Below are 21,638 nucleotides of genomic sequence, written 5' to 3'. Positions count from 1 at the left end.
GTGTGGTATTGCCTGTCTTTACTAGCAGTAATTCATTTATTAAACATCAGCAGTAAAAATTAAATTACAATATTGAAAATGTTATGAAATATCAAACCATAAATAAATTATACAGAGAAACTAATAACATCACAAAACAAAGATTAGTAAATGATTAAACAATATTGAATACTGATAGCATTTAAGAAAAAAATGTACCCTCTCCAGCCTTTCTGCCACAACCACAATTTTAATAGTCATAACGTGTGTAGAAGTGAAGTGTTTTACCAGTATGTGCTTCTATACACCTTGCAGCCTGTAAAGAAGGAAAGCACTGCTGTACTGCAACTCTTTTAACATTCAAGAAAAATATCACTAGAGGTTTCTAGACCCTGATAATCCTCCTGGAAACATGGTTTACATTGGTCTTTGAAGGCGATCAGCCTTTTTTGGACTGCCATCAGTTCTTTTAGGTGGATGTGTTTGTTCTTGAACTGGGAGTCCCATCTGTCCAGAGTCTGAAAGCTGTTGTAGATGGTCCCCCAGGCTATGTCCAAGGCATCAGTGGTCATGGTTTGGTTCTGAAGGATGAACCTGAAGGGAAGGCCTGGGTTTAGGGAGATGTCTTCTTTTTCTGATGCGGACCAACTGACGTACTAACTACCACTCTGCTATGGGCTCCAAAGGAAAGGAAGAACTGAAGTTGTGGCGCCAGCTGACTCCCTTTATACCCAGATGTCTTGATATCTGTCAGAGCATTTGCCAGTTTCAGGAGGAGGAGAAAATTCTCTGATAGCTGGGCCAGCCAAGGGCTTCCATGGCAGAAAATCCTATCAGTTATGACTGCACCAATGTGGGATGGTGCTGGGACAGTACGAAATTCCATCATTACAAAAGGCAGTCCTTTTATTCAGCTTTTTTTCCTGTACATTAGAATTTATTGTGCTGCACTAATGTTTGTGTTAAATAATTAAAAGGCATTAACTGACACAGCAACTGGGTACCACAGAGCTACCCATTTTCCAAGGGAAACCTGGTGTTCAACACAAGCCATAAACATAGCTTTGTAATTAAACTCATATTAAAGATACCACATTACTCAACACAAAGTACCTATAAGGTAACTTACCCATATGCTCCATTACTGACAAGCTTTACCGTTTCAAAATCACTCTCACGGGGTTTCCTTCGAGAGGGTGTGGATGATACTGCCTGACCCTGTGCATATAAAAACAAGTGCACTTTAATCACTGCTTGAACAAATCAAAAAAATATTAGCAATGGTGCAAAACAACAGTGTGTCTACAGAGAAATAAACATTAAAAGTGACTCAAGTAATTATGAAAAAGTACAAAAGATATCCTACCATCATATCTACACTCTGCTTCAAAGACATAAAATGGGCCATTTGTTTCACTTATATTCTTCAGCATGAAGAAAGTACGGCCCAGCCAGATGGCTTACTTAAGCCTCTAAATTCACTTTGTTTTCCTTAAATCTGTTGTACCTCAAACTTACTTTTTTTTTTTTTGCCGCAGTCAAATGGAACAGGAAAAACATTGCTGGAATTCAGCAATTGGAAAATACAACCCGACCCTTTAATTCAGTGGTATACTGTTTCACTTCAGTTGCATGCATACATAGATGTATGGGGACTACGACCTTTTATCATAAGTATACAGAAAAATACAAATCTTGTTGATTTTGCATCATAGAATACACTATCTTATGTACAGACATAGCACATTGTACCTTTCTTGTACGAAAAAGTAGTGAAAGGAACATCTGACTAATGATGGCAGTAAAAACAATCCAGTGCAATTCAATACCAGGTAAGAGTTCATAATGTTGTCCTTAACCATTACCTCTGAAACACAGGGGTTTCTTTTAACTTTTTTTTTCATCTTACTGCAGACTTTTCCAACTTGCACATGCAACTTTACTAAAGGCCCTCTCTAACACCACCAGAAAAAGTGGGCCTTTCCTCAGAGCAAAGGCACTATTAATATGCCTGCACTCTAAAATCTTAAACATTCACAAAATTAAGAAAACAACTCTAAATGAAAGTTAATACAAACAACTGAGAGGAAATAGGTATCTTTTTAGCTTGGCAAAATACTTATCTTACCTTGGCAATCTTGTAATGAAAATATCATTTCTGAACAGCTGTATATTGCTATCATTAATATTTTACAGTTTCCATTGTGTTATATTATTTATATGTATCTTATTTATATTACAGTATATATTGATTATGTTTACATTTCACTTGTAATTGTAGTATGATGTTATATCTGTGTGCCTTGGGGAGACTGGATCAGGGCAGAAGAATGCAAAAACCTGACATTCTAAGAGGAAGCAATGGTTGACTCTGAAGAAAAAAGATGGGTCTTGCTCCAGATGCAATAGAGGGTGTGTCAAGGTAATTAAAATCAAAGTACCTTGAAATATAATGGGTAACCATCTTGCTCTCTTCAGGTACATGAAATGAAGCACTCACTGATTAAAAACAGAAACAAAACGGCAGGTGTTATGAGTTACTTAGACAAGTATATTACCAGAAGAATGTAAGGCAAGCAGTGTCAGTGAATATTCAAGTCTAGCAATAACTACATTCACACCAATTCTCAGGTGTTAGGGGCCTAGTTAGTTTCTAACAAACCTTTAATGGTCTGAGAAATTTATCCACAACTGTTTCCATTTGCAATGTGAAAGAAAGATTGAGCATCAAGCCAAAGCCCAAATATTTGTATCTGCAAACATGTTAGATATTTGTACCAGGTTCAAGAATTAGAATTGTTTAGAAGTGGCTCAGTAGGCAACGACTTTTATAAAATGCCAAATAACATCACCACTATCCAAGTAGGGTGTAAGCTAACTTTCGTGGTTGCAAACCAGGAGCAACCAAGCCAAAATCATTTTGGCAGCCTACTGCATTGATGCAAAAAATGTTTGCCCGTTCACAAAGATCAAAAAATCTATATACAAAGTTAATTGCAATTCTGGAACAGTTGGCACAAGCTCATTAATGAAATGGAAAATACTGCTACAGATGAAACTGAACTTAGTAGAACTTGTTCTCTAACTCCGAGTACAGCACAAGTTCCCGAAATTATCATTAAAGGTTTGCTGTACAACCAGCAGGAGACCTCACCCAATACACATCTTACGACCCTTCCTAATATCAGGTTATGGTCTACAGTTTTGAATGCCCTGTGTAGATTAACAAATATTGCAGCTACAAAGAGTCCTACTTCCTTAAAATGTTAGTTAACTTTCCTAATATCAAGGTATGGTCAATACTTTTGAATGCTCTATGGAAATTAATATTGCAGCTAGAAAGAGTCCTTTTTTCCATAAAATGTCAACAACATTATATACAGCAGTCAGTACATTACAGTCATGTCTAAATCCATGCTGGGCAAAGAGAGTACATCATACTTTGAGCAGTGGTACAGGGATTGTTTATAGATCACTCTCCAAATTTTCTGTAGTAGAAACTGTATTATAAACAGCTCTACTACCACTGCTGTCCTTGGGACAGAGATTTTTGTTGTTGGCATTATACCTGTACGTGACCTCTGAACACTTTCTGTGTGGAACTGTGCATGCTCTCCTCACTTTTGTGTGAATTTCTCCAAGTAATCTAGTTCTCTCATCTCCAAAAACAATGACAATTGACTGGCTACACTAAACTGTCCATATGTATTGCACTTAACCTTGAAGCCTATGTCAAAACTGAAAAACATCCAAGGAGGACCACCTACCTGGTTAACAAAGAAACTAAATTAAATTAAAGCTGTAGAGGCAATAGATGAAACACTAGAAAGAGTAACAATGTCGATCAGATCTTGTGATGTAATAATGTTGATCAGATCTTGTGATAACAAGCATGGGTTATAATCTAGTGATCACAGGCACCACTACTGTAAAAAAGAATGTGCAAACTCTCAGAGATACTATGTTTGCCCTTTTAGTTTGTTTTCACTGAGATAACTTTAAAATAAAAGACATGGCTGATGCCGCAAAATAATAAGAGACATTTTTGAGTTTCAGACTTCATGATCCTTAGAAATTACATGCCAACACAAAACCTGTTATTCTAGAAAAAATTTAAGTTCATAAGAGCAAAAATAAAAATATCCCTAATTTTGGAGCTCAGTCCATTATTTCTGGCTTTGTTCATATTTCTTGTGCTATGAGGTTGAGAGATATGGACATAAGGCTGATGGAAACAAACAGAAGCTGGCATCCAAAACTTAACTGCGTCTGAGATGTGATCTCAAAGCTTACCGAGCTACTTGGCATCAGTGGTCTTTACAGCTGAAGAAGTTATTCCTGTTGCAGAAGACCCACTGCAGAAAACAAATGAAATACCCTTAAACACCATCCAAAAATATTTAAGATGACCTGCTTACTCCTCAATCAGTTCGGCTTGGCTGCTTTGACCGTCTACGAGTAATGTCTCTTCTGCATAGGATGTATATTCCACAAGTTTAAAATTATATTTCTTCACTCTTTTCATGTTTTATCTCTGCCCTTAAAGAGAGTTTAGGAGTAATCCACAGATAATGATCACCTTTCAGCCTTCTCATCTTTAATAGGAATACTTTACTGTTAATGCTTTACAACATAAGAAAGTAATGAGTTAAAGTTACATTGGTCTGTGTCATGACAAAATCTCAGTTTGCAAAGTTTAGTTCAACAAGAATATTTTCCTTACAGGTTAAGAGGGAGCTTTATTTTATGTATTTTATATGATAGCCAAACATAGAGTGGTTGCTAACTGCATTAGAGAGAGTAATTCTCAGAGTGCAATTTCATAACCAACCCACTGACAGTAATCTCCTTTGTAACAAGAAAAAAAAATGTATATTCCACAAGTTTAAAATTATATTTCTTCACTCTTTTCATGTTTTATCTCTGCCCTTAAAGAATTACTCTCATCTACTTTTCCGAAATACAAGCAAACACAGGAGGGTTATGGCTGACAAAGTTTGCAGATGACTGCAAACTAGGCGCCATAGTAGAAAACACATCTGACACAGATATCCTTCAGAAGGGTCTCACAGAAACGGATAACTGGTGCCAGAGCCACGGCCTAAAGTTAAATGCCAAAAAATGCATAGTCATACCCTTCGGGAAAAACAAGGTTACCCCTAGCTACCAAATAGGTGGCAATCCACTGAGCACAGAAGAAGTTATCAGGGACCTGGGGACCCAGGTTGATAGTAGTCTGTCATTCGACACCCATGTAGCTAAAGTAGTTAGGAAGACCTTCTACATTGCCCACCTTATCATGAAGGGATTCTCATCTAGATCAAGGGAGGTCATAGTCTCCCTTTACTCATCACTCATCAGACCAATGATTGAGTACAATGCCCCATTCGAATGTATCTGACCCGACACTTGCAGCAGCTGGAGAGGCCACAAAAGTTCCTCACCAAGAGGATAAAGGGTCTCAAAAATCTGTCCAATGCTGCCCGACTGAAAGAACTCCAGCTCTATTCAGTCGCACGCTTGCTCAGAGGTGACCTTTGCCTAACATACAAGGCCATGTCAAACCCAGATTTGATGAATATGCTTCACCTCAAAAAATCTAGATCCATCAGAGCCACAAGGGCGGGAGACTTAAACCTTGACACGGCTATTAATAGGACGTGCTGGAGGGATAGATTCATCACCCAGAGACTCCCTATGCTGTGGAACAAAATCCCAGTACATGTGAGGCAGAGCACCTCGCTGGCCTTGTTCAAGAGAAATCTTGACCAATGGATGGGAGATCGCAGATATACCCCAGGGATTACCTCAGTGTCACTGCTCGACAGAGGCACAGCAAAATAATGGGTACAGTTCCCCATACTAAAGGGGTGGCGTAAGCCACAAAACGATGGGCTAGGCTTGTAAATGCCCTCGGGCAGATAGCCTAGTATGAACCTATGAACCTATGTAAAACAAAGTCACACAAACCTGTGGGCAAAACACAAAGCATTCTGGATGGGGACAGGCAAGCTCCCTATGACCCCTTACTTAAATATACACATTAGGAAGAGAGAAACACCAGACAAAGGCAAAAATACTGCAAACATGTAGCGACTGTAACAGTGAATACACTCTAACATCTACATTGATGGTAAGTGTACACAACTGTTTTTTTCAAGGTGTATAACACCACCTCACATTTAAATTAAAGAAGTTAAAGTACACAAATGTGGAACAAACCTGGAAGTAATTTTAGATGGCAAGAAAAGCTAGTAAAAGGCAGAAAGGGAAAATCTATCTAATCCATTACTGGACAACCAATTATGCTGAGGGGAATGAGCAAGACATTACAGCAACAGTAAAACAAAATTAAAATTGTCTATGTATATAAATCAAGAAAAAATATAAATGAGAATGTTTATGGAATTTAAATATGCAAAGGTCAATTATTAACTGTTAGGATAGGAAGACATGAGAACAATTGTGATGTATAACCAATCTACAGGAAAGACCCCAGGAATAGATGGTATTCCTGTAGAAGTTTGCAAGCTAGGAGGGGAAAAAACTCCGAGATCTGGAAGATGAAGTGCCAACATCCTGGAAGAAAGCAGTGGTAGCTGTACTACTTGGAGAGGAAAGATCAATCAGATCCAGCTTCATACAGGCCCATTTCAATACTGAAGCATGATTATAAGGTATCGGTCTATAATGGCTAAAAGAATGGCAAACATAATTCCAAAATTGATAGATGTGGGTCAGTGTGGTTTCGTGGAGGAGGCAAACATTTGACAACATTAACAGAACATGAATGCTCCAGAGGGAAGCAGAATGTAAGAAAATACCATTGTTGTTGATGGGTCTTTATGATGAAAAATGGTTTGACAAAGTAAGCTGGCATTTTATGAGCAGGGAAATGGAAGCATTTAGAGTCCGCAGTGGTGCAGCGGTTGGCATTGTTGCCTCAAATCGAGGTTCTTCAGTTCGATTCTCTGCTGGAGTGCCTTCTATGCGGAGTCTGTATGTCCTCCCTGTGGTCGTGAGTTTTAAATGCATGCAGGTAGGTGCGTGCTTTCTGTAAAGGTTGGGTGCCGGGTTGGCAACTCGACAATGTAAAAATTCCACTGCGGTGATCGACTGTGCTGACCCTTAACAGGAGAAGCCAAAAGGATGTTGCTTTTGGCAGTGGAAGCATTTGCATTTCCTGAAAAATTATAAGGTTGATCAGGAGGATATGAGGGACCGGAGGTGAAATTTAAAGTGGGTGGGGCAATCTGAATTTCTGCCTCAGCAGAGGAACCAGGCAGGGGTGTTCTCTTCCCTTTTCTTTGCATTATATTTAGAACCACTGGCAAAGAAAATAAGGGACTAAGAAATTCAAGGATACAATTGGTATGGTAGTCAAGAAAAGCTGGTTCTATTTTCAGATGGTATCATTTTATACCTGACAAAACCAGAAAGACATCAGTTTCTTTTTCAGGATACAAACTTAATGAAGCTAAAACAAAGGCAATAGCTGTAAAATATGTACCCACATATGAACTAGTTCAGCAATATCCACATTTATGGGACATGAGTGGATGGGGAACAGGAAATTCACCCTGGGAATCACTTCGGTGGCTCTGCTCGACAGAGGCGCAGGTAACTAAATCACATGGAAGGTGCAAGCCAAAACATTTTGGCTCGGCTTTAATATGCCCTAGGGCCAAATAGCCTAGTACCTACCTATGAACCTATGTTCTGGAATCTTGCAATACAGCAAAACAGTACTAACATGGTGAGTAACCACCTCAAGAAAATGGGACTAGGTAAAAATGTTAACTCTCCTGCTAAGAGTATCATCTTGAATAAACATTTCCAGGGTATGCCAGCAATAATTACAACAAAAAGCATGTAATTTCCACTCTACATTCCATCTGTTAGGTTTATCAGTAAAGTACAGCTATGTAATATCATACCAGTAGATGTCTGAACAAACACCACTGCTGCAATGGTATTCATGAAAGATAGGAATAATCCTAGATGGACAGGTTGGTACCCTCCACATGCCAAAGAAGACACAAAGTAAAAAAAGAACAATCTGCATCATTTTCAGTTATTTTTGGTGTGAAAAGAACAACAATCTGCATCATTTTCAGGTCTTTTTGGTGTGAAATGTAGACACTACCCCAAACAAGTAAGCCTAAAAGTGATGCCTGAAAATACAGTTTTGTACCTACCATAAATGTAGATGTTTGAGTGCTCATACAGCTGCAGTCATTACAGATGGGTTATCCTGCAGTCAGGCGGGTCCTCGGTCGGCCGAACTTCAAAGTCTAGGTCCGGCGTCGGTTGTCGTCGCTTCTTCCCTGACGTCAGTGCGGCAGGGGAATAAAAGAGGCAGCCGACGCCATTTTCTTCAGTTTTTCTTGCCCCAGATGTCAGGTGCCCCCAGAAAGGAAGGCAAAACATAATATTATGCAAACATGCAATGTAGATAAATCAAAAACAGTAGTTGCAAGCAAATACACCATAAAAGAATATCCCAAATAGGTTGTATGATAAAGGTGTTTGTCAATAAAGCCTGTCCTAAGAGGGGATGGAGGGAGGGTAACCTGGACTGCAACTGTATGAGCACTCGAACATCTACATTTATGGTAGGTACAAAACTGTACTATGTTCATCGTGCATACAGCTGCAGTCATTACAGATGGGTAGAATCCCAAAGCTAAGTAAGGGTGGCAGGCACTAAGTGGAACTAGGAGGGGAGAGAATGCCCTGCAGGACTGCTAGATTTTGAGTATAGTGGAAGGTGGTAGTGCTTGGAGAAAGTGTGCACTGAACTCCAAGTAGCAGCTTCCAGTATGTACTTGGTAGGGACCCCCCTGAGGAAAGCTGCAGAGGTAGCTGTAGCCCTGGTGGAGTGGGATCTGATGTATACAGGCACAGATTTTCCATGAAATGAATAACAAAAGCGTATGCAGTAGGCTAACCATTTTGAAATTGTCTGTTTGGAAATGGCCTTTCCTTGAGCACCTGTAGCATAGGACACAAAGAGCTGCTCAGATTTTCTGAATGGCTTTGTTCTGTCCAAGTAATAACAAAGTTGTCTGTGAATGTCCAAGGAATGTAGTAGTCTCTCCCCTTTGTTCTGTGGATTTGGATAAAAGGTAGGTAAATGGATACTCTGATTCAAAGCTACACTAGATACTACCTTTGGCATGAAGGTAGGGTTGGCTCGTAAGGAAACTCTGTCCTGATGGAAAATGATGAATGGTTGCACAGCCATGAGGGCCTGTAGTTCCGAAACTCTGCGTGCTGAGGTAATAGCCAGAAGGAAGGCGGTTTTCCATGACAAGTATTGTAGCTCTGTTGAAGAAGCCAGCTCAAAGGGAGGCAGGGTCAGCTTTTCCAATACGAAGTTGAGGTCCCAAGCTGGGACTGGTGGTTTCCGTGGGGGTTTTATATTTTTTGCCCCTCTGAGGAACTGCCTTAATAGAGGATGTGAGAATAAAGGAGGATCTGTATTGTATTGTGCAGAAATGGCTGAAGCGTGGATCTTGATGGAGGAGAAGGAAAGGCCACTGTTTAACATCTCAGCTAGGTACTGTAAATTTTGTGGTATATTTATTACCCAAGGATTCTGGCCCTTTTCTTGATTCCATGAACAAAATCGTTTCCATTTGGCGGAGTAGGCTTTTCTAGTAGAGGGTCTTCTGGCCTCCAAGATGACATCCTGCACCTCCTTGGAGAGGAGAGTCTATTGGGAAATTAAGGTATTCTCCATGCAGCTAGATTTAGGGTTTTGAGCTGGCTGTGAAGGGTTTTGTAGTTGTGCTGGGACAACAGAAGAGGGACTAGAGGTAGGATCCATGGTGGGGAGTGTGTCAGGCTCTTTAGGAGAGGATACCAGTGTTGTCGTGGCCAGTCTGGAGCAATGAGAATCATTTGTGGCCTCTCTGCTCTGGCTTTTAATAGAACTTTGGTCAGTAGAGGGAGAGGCGGGAAGGCATAGACTGTCAATGTTGTCCAATTGAAAGAGAGTGCGTCCACTTTCCAGGCCTGTGGATGATAGGTCCTTGAACAAAATTTTTCCAACTGGTAATTTCTGTGGGTAGCAAATAGATCTATGTCTGGCTGTCCCCATGCCTGAGTTATCTCATTCGTGTGGGTCTGTCATATTTCTGCTTAAGTTGTCCGCCAGTGTGTTTTCCTTCCCTGGCAGGAATTGTGCCTGTAGTTGAATTTGCAATTCCAGTGCTGTGTTCCATAGAGTCATGGCTTGCCTGCACAGGGGGTATGAATGAGTTCCCCCCTGTTTGTTTATGTACCACATGTCTATGGTGTTGTCTGTCCTTATCAATAGCTGGCCTGGATGCAGTAGGTCTTTGAAGGTCATAAGAGCATTTTGCACGGCTAGCATCTCCTTTTGGTTGATATGTAGGTGCTTCTCTTTTTGGGACCATTTTCCCTGAATGCACTGATCTACCATGTGTGCTCCCCAGGCGTAGTCTGAGGCGTCCATTGTGATGATTTGAGTTGCTTGAGGTACACAGAAAGGGATACCTGTGTTTCTTTGGCATGCTTGAGCCCACCACAAAAATTCCTTTTGAAGGCATGGGATGAGTGGTATAATTGTTTCCAAGCTGTGGCTGTGTTGAGACCATAAGTTTTTTAGGTACCATTGTAGTTTCCTCATATGCAGCTTTGCACAAGGTATTAGTAGGATGCAAGATGCTATGAATCCCAGAGCCTGCAGGACTTTCCTTGCAGTTAGCCTGGTGAAAGTTGCCATTTTGCTGAAGTATTGAGACAGTTGCCCTTGTTTGTCTGGCGTGAGGTAGGCGATCTGGGTGGTTGTATTTAAGCTGGCACCAAGGAAAATTATCTGTTGAGAAGGTATTAGTTTTGATTTCTTTTTGTTCACTGTGTATCCCAGGTAGTTTAACAGTTTTATTACAAATGCCAGATGCTGCAAAAGAATGTCCTTGCTGTCCGCTTGGATCAGGCAGTCGTCCAGATATGGGTAGATTTGTATTCCTTGCTGTCTGCAGAAGGCAATTACTGATGCCAGGCATTTCGTAAACACTCTGGGCGCAGTAGATAAGCCAAAGGGCAATGCAGAGAATTGGTAATGGGTTGAACCTGCAAGAAATCTGAGGTATCTTCTGCAATCTTGTCTGATAGGGACATGCAGGTATGCCTCCTTGAGGTCCAATGTTACCAGCCAAGACTCCTTGCCCAGCATGGGAAGAAGCTGCTGTAATGTGAGCATCTTGAATTTTGGCACCTGTAGATATGTGTTTAGGATGGATAGGTCTAAGATGGGTCTCCAATCTTTGTCTTTTCTTGGTACCAGGAATAGTCTGGAATAAAAACCTTGACCTTGTTCTTTTGCAGGTACCTCTTGAATCGCTTTCATATCCATGAGAGCGGAAATTTGTCTTTGTGCCTCTGCCCTTTGATTTTGTGGCAGGTTTGGCAAGCCTCTCATTTTTGGAAGGATGTGAAAGTGGAACCTGTAGCCTCTGTCTATAATGTCCAGAATCCATTTGTCTTTTGTAACAATGTGCCAGTTTTTTGAAAATAATGCCAGTTTTCCGCCCAAAGGTGCTGCCATTAAAGCTTTGTTTGGCAGGCATAGGGGGAAGTCATCGTGTCTGTTTTCTAAATGACTGTGATCTATCTTCTCCACCTCTTGGGGTTGGTGCTTGCCACTGTCTAGCTCTGTAAGATCCTTGAGGTTGTCCTCTACCCCTTGGGCGTCTGTATCTGCCCCTTTGAGGTCTGTCCGTGGCTGGAAAGACCAATTTTTTGAAGGCCAGTTTCTGCTGAAGCATGGAGGTTGTACCTGCAAGAAATCTTTCACTGTTTGCATAGATTTCGCTTTTTCCTCCATTTTCTTTAGTACCTCCTCAGCTTTAACACCAAACAATACATCTTTTTGAAGTGGTGCATCTAATAACTTTGCTTTGACATGATCTGGTAAGGTTTGCTCTTTGAGCCAAGCATGTCTACGTATAACAGACCCCGTGACAGCAGCTCTACATGAGGCCTCTAAAGCATCAAAACCACACTGCAAGGTATGCTTACCCACTTGCTCTGCTCCATGCAACAAATCCTGCAACTCTTTCAAATCTGGTTGTTCTGTTTGTGTCATTTTGCTTTTCAGCTGAGATAACAAAAACTGTTGGTACTTTAACATATGAAATTGACAATTTAATGCCCTCATGGTTAAAGTGGCAGATGTATACACCTTTCCCCCCCACCTTTCTAATGCTCTGGAATCTCTCTCTGAAGGTAAAGGGTTTTTAGCAGTAGAGGCCTTTATTCCCTTGGGACCCTGTGAAATTTTTCTGGGTCAGCAGTATGGCTTTTGTAAAGGAACTGGTGAGAATCAGGAACCTGGTAATACCTGTCTGGTTTAACAGGGGCTGGAGGTAAAGAATCTGGATTAAGGCTGGCTTCAGCGTACACATCATCCAAAATATCTAAAACAGGAGGGATAGTCAGGGGCCTATGCTGGGGGAGCAGTAGAAATTCCCTGAGCCTTTTCTTGGAATATGAGTAATCTTGGCCTTCCCAGTGGAAGTGTTCCCTCAATGTATGCAGGGTTTCCCCAAAAGAGTAGTCCTCAGGGGGGGGGAGACCGAGGGAATAGACTCCTCAGCATCAGAGTCTTCGAAAGGGGAATAGGCATAATCCTGGTCCTCAGAATGGTCTGAGGCAATAGAAGCCTGGTCTAAGGAAGGGTAGTCTTCCTCCAATCTGGGTCTTTTGTCAGAGGGGGGGTTGAGAACCCCTGATGAGAGTTATCAAATCCTCAGCCATTTTAAGCATCTGTTTTTTAGGCATGGGGCCTTGAGAGGGGGTCTGAGGACCCTGTTTTTAAGTTTTCATGGCAGCTTTAGATTTAGTGAAGGATTTAATAGAGAAGGTGGAAGGCCTGAAGAAGCCCTCAGAAATGGCAGGCCTGACTAAATTTTCAGTTTCCCCGCCAAGAGTGGCGTCGGTATCTGCAGTGGGAATGGAGACCGAGGAGCCTGCGGCCTCGGGTACTGAAGACACCGGTAAAATAGTTTCATCGGTAGTCAGGGGCTGCGTAGGCGCCTCGCTGAGAACCGGAGAACCGGTAGTCGGCCTAAGCGTGGTCTCAGTACTCGGTGCAGGCCTCGGATGTCTGTCCTTGTCTTTGCGTCTTTTGCTTAAAACTGGTGTCGGTGTATCAGACGACATGATATAATTACATTTTTTGCCAAAATAATGAAGGGAGAACTCCACCCGGCGCTTAATAGTGCGCTTGTTGAACCTAGCACAAAAACGGCAGGCCGAGACGTAGTGGTCTGGCCCTAAGCAAGGTATACAGAAAGAGTGGAAATCCTTATGCGGTATTTGCTTCCCACAAGAAATGCAATTATTAACTTTGTCTGACATCGGTCTGAGGCAAGAAAAGTTTCCAACGGGTACTTAGCTTTAAAGAAGACTTCGGCTGAAATACTTTCGTAAATCTCAGGAGCTGGCCGACCGGCACTTGCGAACTGCTTCTGCTTCGGGCACCGCGTGGCAAGAAAGACTGAAGAAAATGGTGTCGGCTGCCTCTTTTATTCCCCTGCCGCACTGACGTCAGGGAAGAAGTGACGACAACCGACGCCGGACCTAGACTTTGGAATTCAGCTGACCGAGGACCCGCCTGACGGCAGGATAACCCATCTGTAATGACTGCAGCTGTATGCACGATGAACATCATCAAATCTGGTCTGACCTCTGGGTTATATAGTATTTGAACCAGGCTGTTAAAAAAATAGTAAAAACAGTCTCTACAGAACAGACCAACCAAAGACAAGAAAAATTGGGAGAAGGTGGGTGGGAGTCATTAATGAAGCAATGATTCTTTTATTTAAGTATGCACTGCTATGATAAGCTATTACACAGCTATACTACATTCACTATAAGGATTACTGATGCAGTATTATTCATGACAGGGTACAGAATACTTAAACAGTAGTCAGCCTGATCCCAAAATTAGAGGTGGGACACACAGCATGGATTGGCAAAACTTGCTCTACCACTTGAAGAGTTGTCTAGACAGAAGTGTCTGGAGAGGTCCAAGAACCTGCCTCACAGATACTCTAAGCATTTGGATGCTAGTCTGTGTTTCTTCCATAGTTTAAAGGAAAACAACTGGTCAGATTGTCTAATTGTTTTGGCTCTGGCTAAGTAACATTTGAACTGCCTATAAATATCCAGTAAGTGCCAATAACCTCTCACATTTATTCTACGAACTGGGTGAGAAAACTGGTAGTTGGAGAGGCTAGTTCAAAGCTAATTCAGAGATCCCTCTGGGCATGAAGGAAGGGTTAATTCTTAAGGATACATTGTCCTGACAGAAGCTCAGCAGCTATGAAGGTATGCAACTCAGAATACCTATGAGTAGATGTGATGGCCACCAAGAAAATAGTTTTCCAATATAAAAATTTTAAAGCACAACCACTGTATGGGTTCAAAACAGGGAGGGTAAGAATTTCAACTAGAAATTCAAGTCCTGCGATAGACATACTCGTTTCCTGTGGCCTCAGAGAAAATCTAAATACAAAGCAGGTGAATGGGTAGGGTGGATCCTTGGGTAAAAACGCAGAAATGGGCAAAATTTTAACCTCTACAGAAGTATAAACAAACCCTGAATTAAATAAAGAGGGTAAAAGCTGAGGATCTGTTGCACTGTGGGTTTCTCTGGAGGCATCTAGCAAGTTATACACGATCTGAGAATATTCTCCATTTGCCAAGATAGGACTTTGTTATTGGTCAGTGTGCTTCTTTAAAACACTAACAACCTCAGGTGAAAAACATTCCCAATAGGAGATAAGGAAACTAGCCACCAGGCAGTTAGCTTTAGACAGCAGAGTCTGAGATGCACCAGGGTGCCCCCCATGTTGGATAAGCAAGGTGCAAAGTATGGGAATTGTCAAAGGCTCCTCTTTCTTTAACAGGAGTAAAAAGGAGAAGCAAGATTACTTTGGCCACACTACGTCTATCAAAATAAGGTTTGTTCTCTCTATTCCTACATTCACAATAATTTTTGATAAAAGGAAAAGGAAGGAGGCATGTATAAGTTCATTCCTCTAGTTTAGGCAGAATGTATTTACTGCCTAGCACTGATGCAATGGCATCTTGAGAGAAACATCTTGGTCTGGAAATTAAGAGGTGAAACATAGATCCATTTCTTGTATTCCACCCATACCAACTTAGGGTCTTGAAGACCCCAAAGTTCAAGTCTTCATACATGAAGACTACAGAAAGAGCTGCATAGATGGTCTGCTAGGGCATTCTCCTCTGAAGGGATAGAGACTTGCTGAAGAAGATTCCACTATATATCGATAGATCTCAGGCTAACATGGCTGGTCTACACCACTGGCATGAATATGTCTCCATAACTGTAGTGCTGCCGGTGCTTATTCAAAACAGTCATGGCATCCAAACACTTACAAAAACCTGGACAGCATAAACCAAATCTAATAGTTCTTTCACACTAACATTTTCTTTTGTCCCTGTGAGTCCTGCACCCCTGAACTTTGAAGGGGCCAGGCAAATGCTTCCCAACCATGGTGTGATGCACCCACTTCTCATGGTTCTGGGTGCTTTGTGAACACGTGTGGAGGGAACTACCTGAATTTCATACGGATGCTTTGGATAATGGCTATCCCTTGTCCACTCCATGCAGCTACAAATTCCTCAGGCATCGATGAATCCTTCTCCTATGTAGTTTCACCAAAGGTGCTACTAGTATAGATACATACATCTATTCCCAAGGCTCATAAAAGCTTCCTTTCAGGTATTTTTGTCTGTAATAATGAAAATGAAAGGAACTATTAGAAAGCTCAAAGCTGAATATGAAATTAAAATTGCCACTAAAACCAAAAATAACCGCAAATCATTCCTTAACTACGTCAGGAAGTTAAGAACTAACCCCCAACATTGTTCAGAACTAGTCCACAATAATACTACATTCTCTGACCCAAAGGAAACAGCAAATATCCTTGTTAACAAATTTAGTGCAATTTTACTCCACCGATAGTTACAGTTATCCCACAGGTACCACAATCCCAGCCATCGCCTTTAATTACAATGCAATAAATTCTATCAGCCCTTTCAGAAACTAAAAAATACTTTATTCATGGACCCTGACAAAATACCAGGTTGCGTGATTATCAGTGTCAAATATGGAATTTCTAAATCTCCACTTAAACTTTTTAATCTAAGCCTCTCCACTTGTTACATTACTGAAGCCTGGAAAACAGCTATTGTAATGCCTTTACACAAGGGTGGCCCAACCATGGACCCTGGTAACTACTGACCTATCTGTCTCACTAGCTTCATATGTAAATCTATGTAGGGCATTAACTCAGACTTCATTAATCCGGACATTGAAAAATCTCTGAACCCTGGACCCTCAGAAATTTGGCTTTGAAGGTCCTGCCTCATTAACCTCATACATTTCTTTCAAAAAATAACTGAAGCAGTGAATAGTAGTTACCCAGTGCACAAAGCATATCTACATCTAGCCAAGGCCTTTGACACTATTCCCCATGTAAATCTGAACATGAATCCTTATATTGTGCGATGGGATAGCTAACTGGTTGTCTGACGGAACTCATATGGTTTGAGTAGCAGGTACCACTTCTGAAAACAAAACATTTACCAGTGGTGTACCACAGGGCTCAGTTTTAGGCCATTTCCGTTTAGGCACATATCTCAGAGCTTCAGGCCAGCACTTCAACTGGCTCACAATTGGTCCAACACGACTAAGACCAATGTTAACAACTGGTGCAGGACACTGGTCTCAAATTAAATGGAAAAAAATATAACATAGTTTAATTTGGTAAACAAAACAGTTTCACTTGCTATACAGGGAATGCATCCCTCTAGACACCTTTGTAAAAGATTTGGGTACTCTTGCTGATAATTCCTTAGCACTATCCATCATGTCTCCACAGCAGTTCAGCAAGCCTTTCAACTTGCCCATCTATTTTCCTAAGGCATCTTCCATTACATCCAATGAAGTTTCAATTCCCCTTTACTCATCTCTTATAAGACCTACTAATGCAAATAGCACAACTTTTGGCATGTATTTACCTAAACATATCACATTACCTGAAAGACCTCAGAGATTCATAACTAAAAAGATCAGTGACCTCAAAAATCTTAGTTATCAGGAGAGACTGCAGGCACTTTCTCTGTACTCAGTCTCTTACAAACTCCTTCATGGGGTTCTATGTCTAGCCTTTAGTGCCATGAAAGATCCACCCCTACTTGAGCACCTACTGCTTCACAGAACTATCATACCAAAAATATTCTGTTACAGCAACTAAACCATCAGCAGGTAAATAAGACATACTTGGCATTATAGATTCATATCTCAAATGTATCCCTCACCTTTGGAACAAACTTCCACTACATGTCAAGCACAGTAGCACTCTGGCCACCTTCAGGGCAAACCTAGATAACTGGATAGGTAGCCTCAACTTCTCTCCCAGTCTATTTTGTTTTGCCTTCCTTGAGGCTACAGGAAAATTCTAAATAGGGTTTTTTGGCTAGATTTAAAATGGTCTGCAGACAAATTGCCTAGTACTTACCTATGAACATATAAGCTATAACGGACGGTGACCTTCTCTGATGCGAGAAAGACCCCACTTTCTGTTGCATCTAACACTACTCCAAGGAATGCTTTGACAATGAAAGGAGACAAATGTCTTGCATCTGACAGAACTGCCCAGGCAGGAGAGATGGAAGATGAGTAGACTTCATAGTTTCCTTAGCTCCTCATGGGAAAAGGCCTAAAATGACAAGACATCCAGGTATAAAGAGATGTGTTCCACTTTTTGATGAATATCACTGTAGCGGCTCACAGCCTAAATGGCAAGGAGGTGAACTGAAGTGTTGAAATCCAATATGAAATCCTAGAAACTTCTTGTGGCTTTTGAGAATTGGGAATGTAGATGTAAGGGTTCTTCATGTTCACAGTCAACATCACAGATTTAGGAATTACAGAGGAATAAGAGAATATATATCCTGAACATCTTTGCTATTAAACATTTGTTCACACAGGGTTCCAAGGACAATCTCAATAAGACATCTTTTCTTGGGACTACGAACAGTCTGGGAAGAGAACCATATTCATTCCACTCCAAATGGAACAATTTCAGTCACTATGGATGTAAGCAGCCGCTCTAACACTAGGTCTACTAATGTCAACTGCTTTAGGGGATCTGGGGGTAGCCTCATGAAAGAATGGAATCTTACGAACTCTGTTTTGCATCTTGACAGACACAGTCTGCTCCCTCACACTGATGTCCATGGTCAGGGCAAACCACTGATTGCAGTAAATGATTAGTCTTTCTCCTATTAGACTGAGGGAAAGGGGGCATCAGGAAAACTATACTGAGGAACACTGTCTTGAGAGGGTGTGGGTTCATTGCTTGCACCTCTACCCAGCTATCTGCTTCAGTCACTTCTCCCTGTTGGAGGCCATCTTTCTAAAGCTTTCATCTATTCATACTGTCCGGCCATGGACTAATTTCTATAAAAATGCCATAGACTGACAGGGAAAATGTAACTGCGTTTTGGAACTGCTGAATGAAAAAAAAGTTCTTTAACCATCTGAATAGCATTTCTCTCTTTTCATGTTTTTGAAACATTTTCTGGGAAGGTGGCCAAAAAGCAAGTCTTGTCCATAGGGGGCATTCAGGATTTGCCCTAAGACATCTTCAGGCAATGGCCGACTCCTTCACAAAGTGTGCCTTCTTACAACTGTACTCAAGGCTGCTGCCCTGCGAAACAGATCTATAAAACTACACCCACAATTTATGGCATGTTTCTCTACTCTGAGCAATACATGAATACACTTGGACAGTTCCATTCTTAAAGAAATATTTGGAATAGACTCCACAACACCATCCATTTTGTTTTTCTTTATGATACAGCAACATGTGGGTTTGGAAGCTGTTTGCCTCAACAGCCAGAGTGCCAGATGTGTACATCTTTCCTAAGTTTACTTTCTTGTCCAGCTTACGTGCAAGGGGCAGTCTGTGTTCCCCTCTCAGTGTCCAGGGAGATAACCATGAGACCCCCAAAGAGGTTTCTTTATATGGATTTAAATTTATCCTGTACTTTGGCTTTCTGGGAGCTTCAATTAGTATCTAAAGAAGATTTCTCAAATGTATCTTCAAAGGTTTGGCACACTGTTGGAATAATACTGCCAATGCCAGATTGGAGGATGCTTGTTGATACAGTCTGTGGCAGCCAGGCATTTCCCCATATGGAATGTGCCCTCATGAAATTTAGTGTCTTACCAAAGTAGAAATACTAAACTAAAGATCCCAATGACAGGGATTTTTCCTAATCAGTATCAAATCCAAAAACTCACACTACTTCAGCAAAGTACAGGCCAGCTACTTATATTTTTCCTGTCAGATATGAGTCAACAGAGGGATCTGGTGAGGGGGTTCTTATTCTTTTAGCTGGGGGTAAGGTTATCCAACTGCTAGGCTCCATCAGCATCTGTCCATTGCCAGACACCCAAATATTCTAGTGTAATTCCTTTACAGCTGAACTTGGCTGAGGTAGGTGTACAGATGAAATGACATCCCAGGGTCAGTCACCAGCTCCGTGGTAGTAAGGCCTTTTATGACTGTGATCTTGAACCCCTAGTTAAATTCTGAAATAATGGATGCCATGGAACAGAGGACTACCACACAAAAATCAGAGAGATATGTGATAGAGAACAGCCTGTTCTCTGGGGCTGCAAATCTTACTGAACAACAGCACCTGGGGGTCCAGCATTCAGCTGTAATGCAGCTATATATTCTTCTCCAGTTTTTAAAGACTTCCTGAGACGCAGGTCCAAAAAAAAGATTCTTATCTAAGGGTACACTTAAATGCTGCCCTTTCACATCTTCTAGTAAAGGATGGCTCATTTTCCATACAGGCGTCCAAGTAAACATGCTCAAGGCAGCTGCTGTAGCAGAAGAATAAACAAAATCACTACACAACCTGACCGTATGCTTACTGTCCTTTACAGCTGTTTGGAAAAGCCTGCAGTGTCTCTGCTTTAAAGCACTCATATGCGCCTGACAGTTAACAGCTCTAATCTCAGAGCTGAAGGAACTGTAAGCCTTCTTCTCCAACAGGTCAGTACCTTACATTCTCTGTACATGAGAATGATACTTTTACCAGACACCAGCTCAGATCCATCAGCAGCATCTAGTAAAATAACTGATGGGTCAGTTATATAGCTCATATAAAGGCATTCCATTTTTTCCTCTGTCCTGTACAATCCATCAAGTTTTCAGGAAATTGGTAACTATGAATCTGTTCTAGAAATGCACTATTAAGTTTATTTTCAAAAGTGTGAAAGACTGAAGGGATGGCAGAAGACATGGGTTCCCGAAAGCCTAGTGGTTTTAAGGAATTTTTTACGGCTATTGGATAATTACTTTACCCCCACATTCCTATATAAACTAATCCCACATAATTTTAAAAGCCTCCCCAAATGAGGCATTTACTGTTGAAGATCAGAAAGAAGAGATTACTTCCTCCTCTTTAACATAGTGTAGAAAGAAAATAAATGTGGAATACATGAGTGTGTCCTACTCACACATGTCCACATGAGGCATGGTTCCATTTTCCTTTTCTCTGGTCCTCTTAGACATCATTGTTATTGGCCTCCCAGTAACCAACGACCACGCAGGGTCTACCAGATACTATCCTAATCCACCAAAACTTTTGCTGGGGCTGGTCGTGGAACTTGAATGTGGAGGCTTGACTCATCTCTACTTCCTCTGAACAAAAAAAATCACAAACCCACGCTTTAATTTATACAAATCTGTGAAACAAACACTATCTAAAATTTATTAACAATGCCTAAATTAATAATTGACTAAAACCTAAATATCATTAACAAAAATACAAACAATTAAAAACATATCATATAACTTTCAACCTTCTATTTCTTAAATAACATTTAATATTAATAGTACCATTAATCCCTGGAAAACTGTCAGCACCAAGCTTTAATTGCCAGAGTGTTTCTTTTTGCTCCACCACATTTCTTCACATAAAACCTGTTTTACTACGGTAAATAAAAACTTTTTCCAGTTTAGAGCATTCAAATCGAATGTTTATATAAAGCATTCTTTTCATTCTTGCCTTTAATAGCGTAGAAATGCTCCTTAATTCTGACTTCTAGACTTCTGGTGGTCATACCTATATAGCATGCACCGCATCCACAACATGTACTGATGCAGATAACCCCCTTGGATTTAAAACTAAAGACACGTGGAGTTTGAATGGTAGATCCAAAATGTTCCAGATGTATACATTGGGCCCTTCTGATATAAACATGCAAACTGAACAGTTCCCACAATTATACATCCCTTTCATTTTGGTCTGGGGTCCTGTAGTCATAATTTTAAAATTGTCTTGTTGCAAACACACTTTTAAGACTACAGGAATTCATGGAAACAAACTTGGGATGAGTACCAATGCACTTAATCAAATCTAAATTGCCTTCCACTACTTTCCAATTGTTTTTAATAACAGCACAAATATCATGACTATCAACAGTCATGTCAATAGTGCATATTGTCATGTTTTTGTCCTGTGTTTCTTCTCTAATACATTTCTGAAAGGGTTTCAATAAAATAGGG

The 21,638-nt window shown here is 40.9% G+C and overlaps 1 protein-coding gene across 2 annotated transcripts in view; it reads right to left on the bottom strand.

Annotated features, from left to right (window-relative positions):
- MAST3 (microtubule associated serine/threonine kinase 3) overlaps positions 1-21,638 on the bottom strand; it is a 1,680,970-nt gene that overhangs the window by 972,033 nt on the left and 687,299 nt on the right. For both annotated transcript variants that reach the window (XM_044090757.1, XM_044090758.1), the window contains one exon: positions 1,109-1,197. In XM_044090757.1, the coding sequence (XP_043946692.1) occupies positions 1,109-1,197 (89 nt within the window). The remainder of the gene's footprint in view (positions 1-1,108; positions 1,198-21,638) is intronic.

Source organism: Protopterus annectens, chromosome 13.part0 (genome assembly GCF_019279795.1).
Source record: "Protopterus annectens isolate FY-2018-M chromosome 13.part0, PAN1.0, whole genome shotgun sequence".
NCBI classification, from domain to species: Eukaryota; Metazoa; Chordata; order Ceratodontiformes; family Protopteridae; genus Protopterus; species Protopterus annectens.
This window is presented reverse-complemented; position numbering and strand designations above follow the sequence as displayed.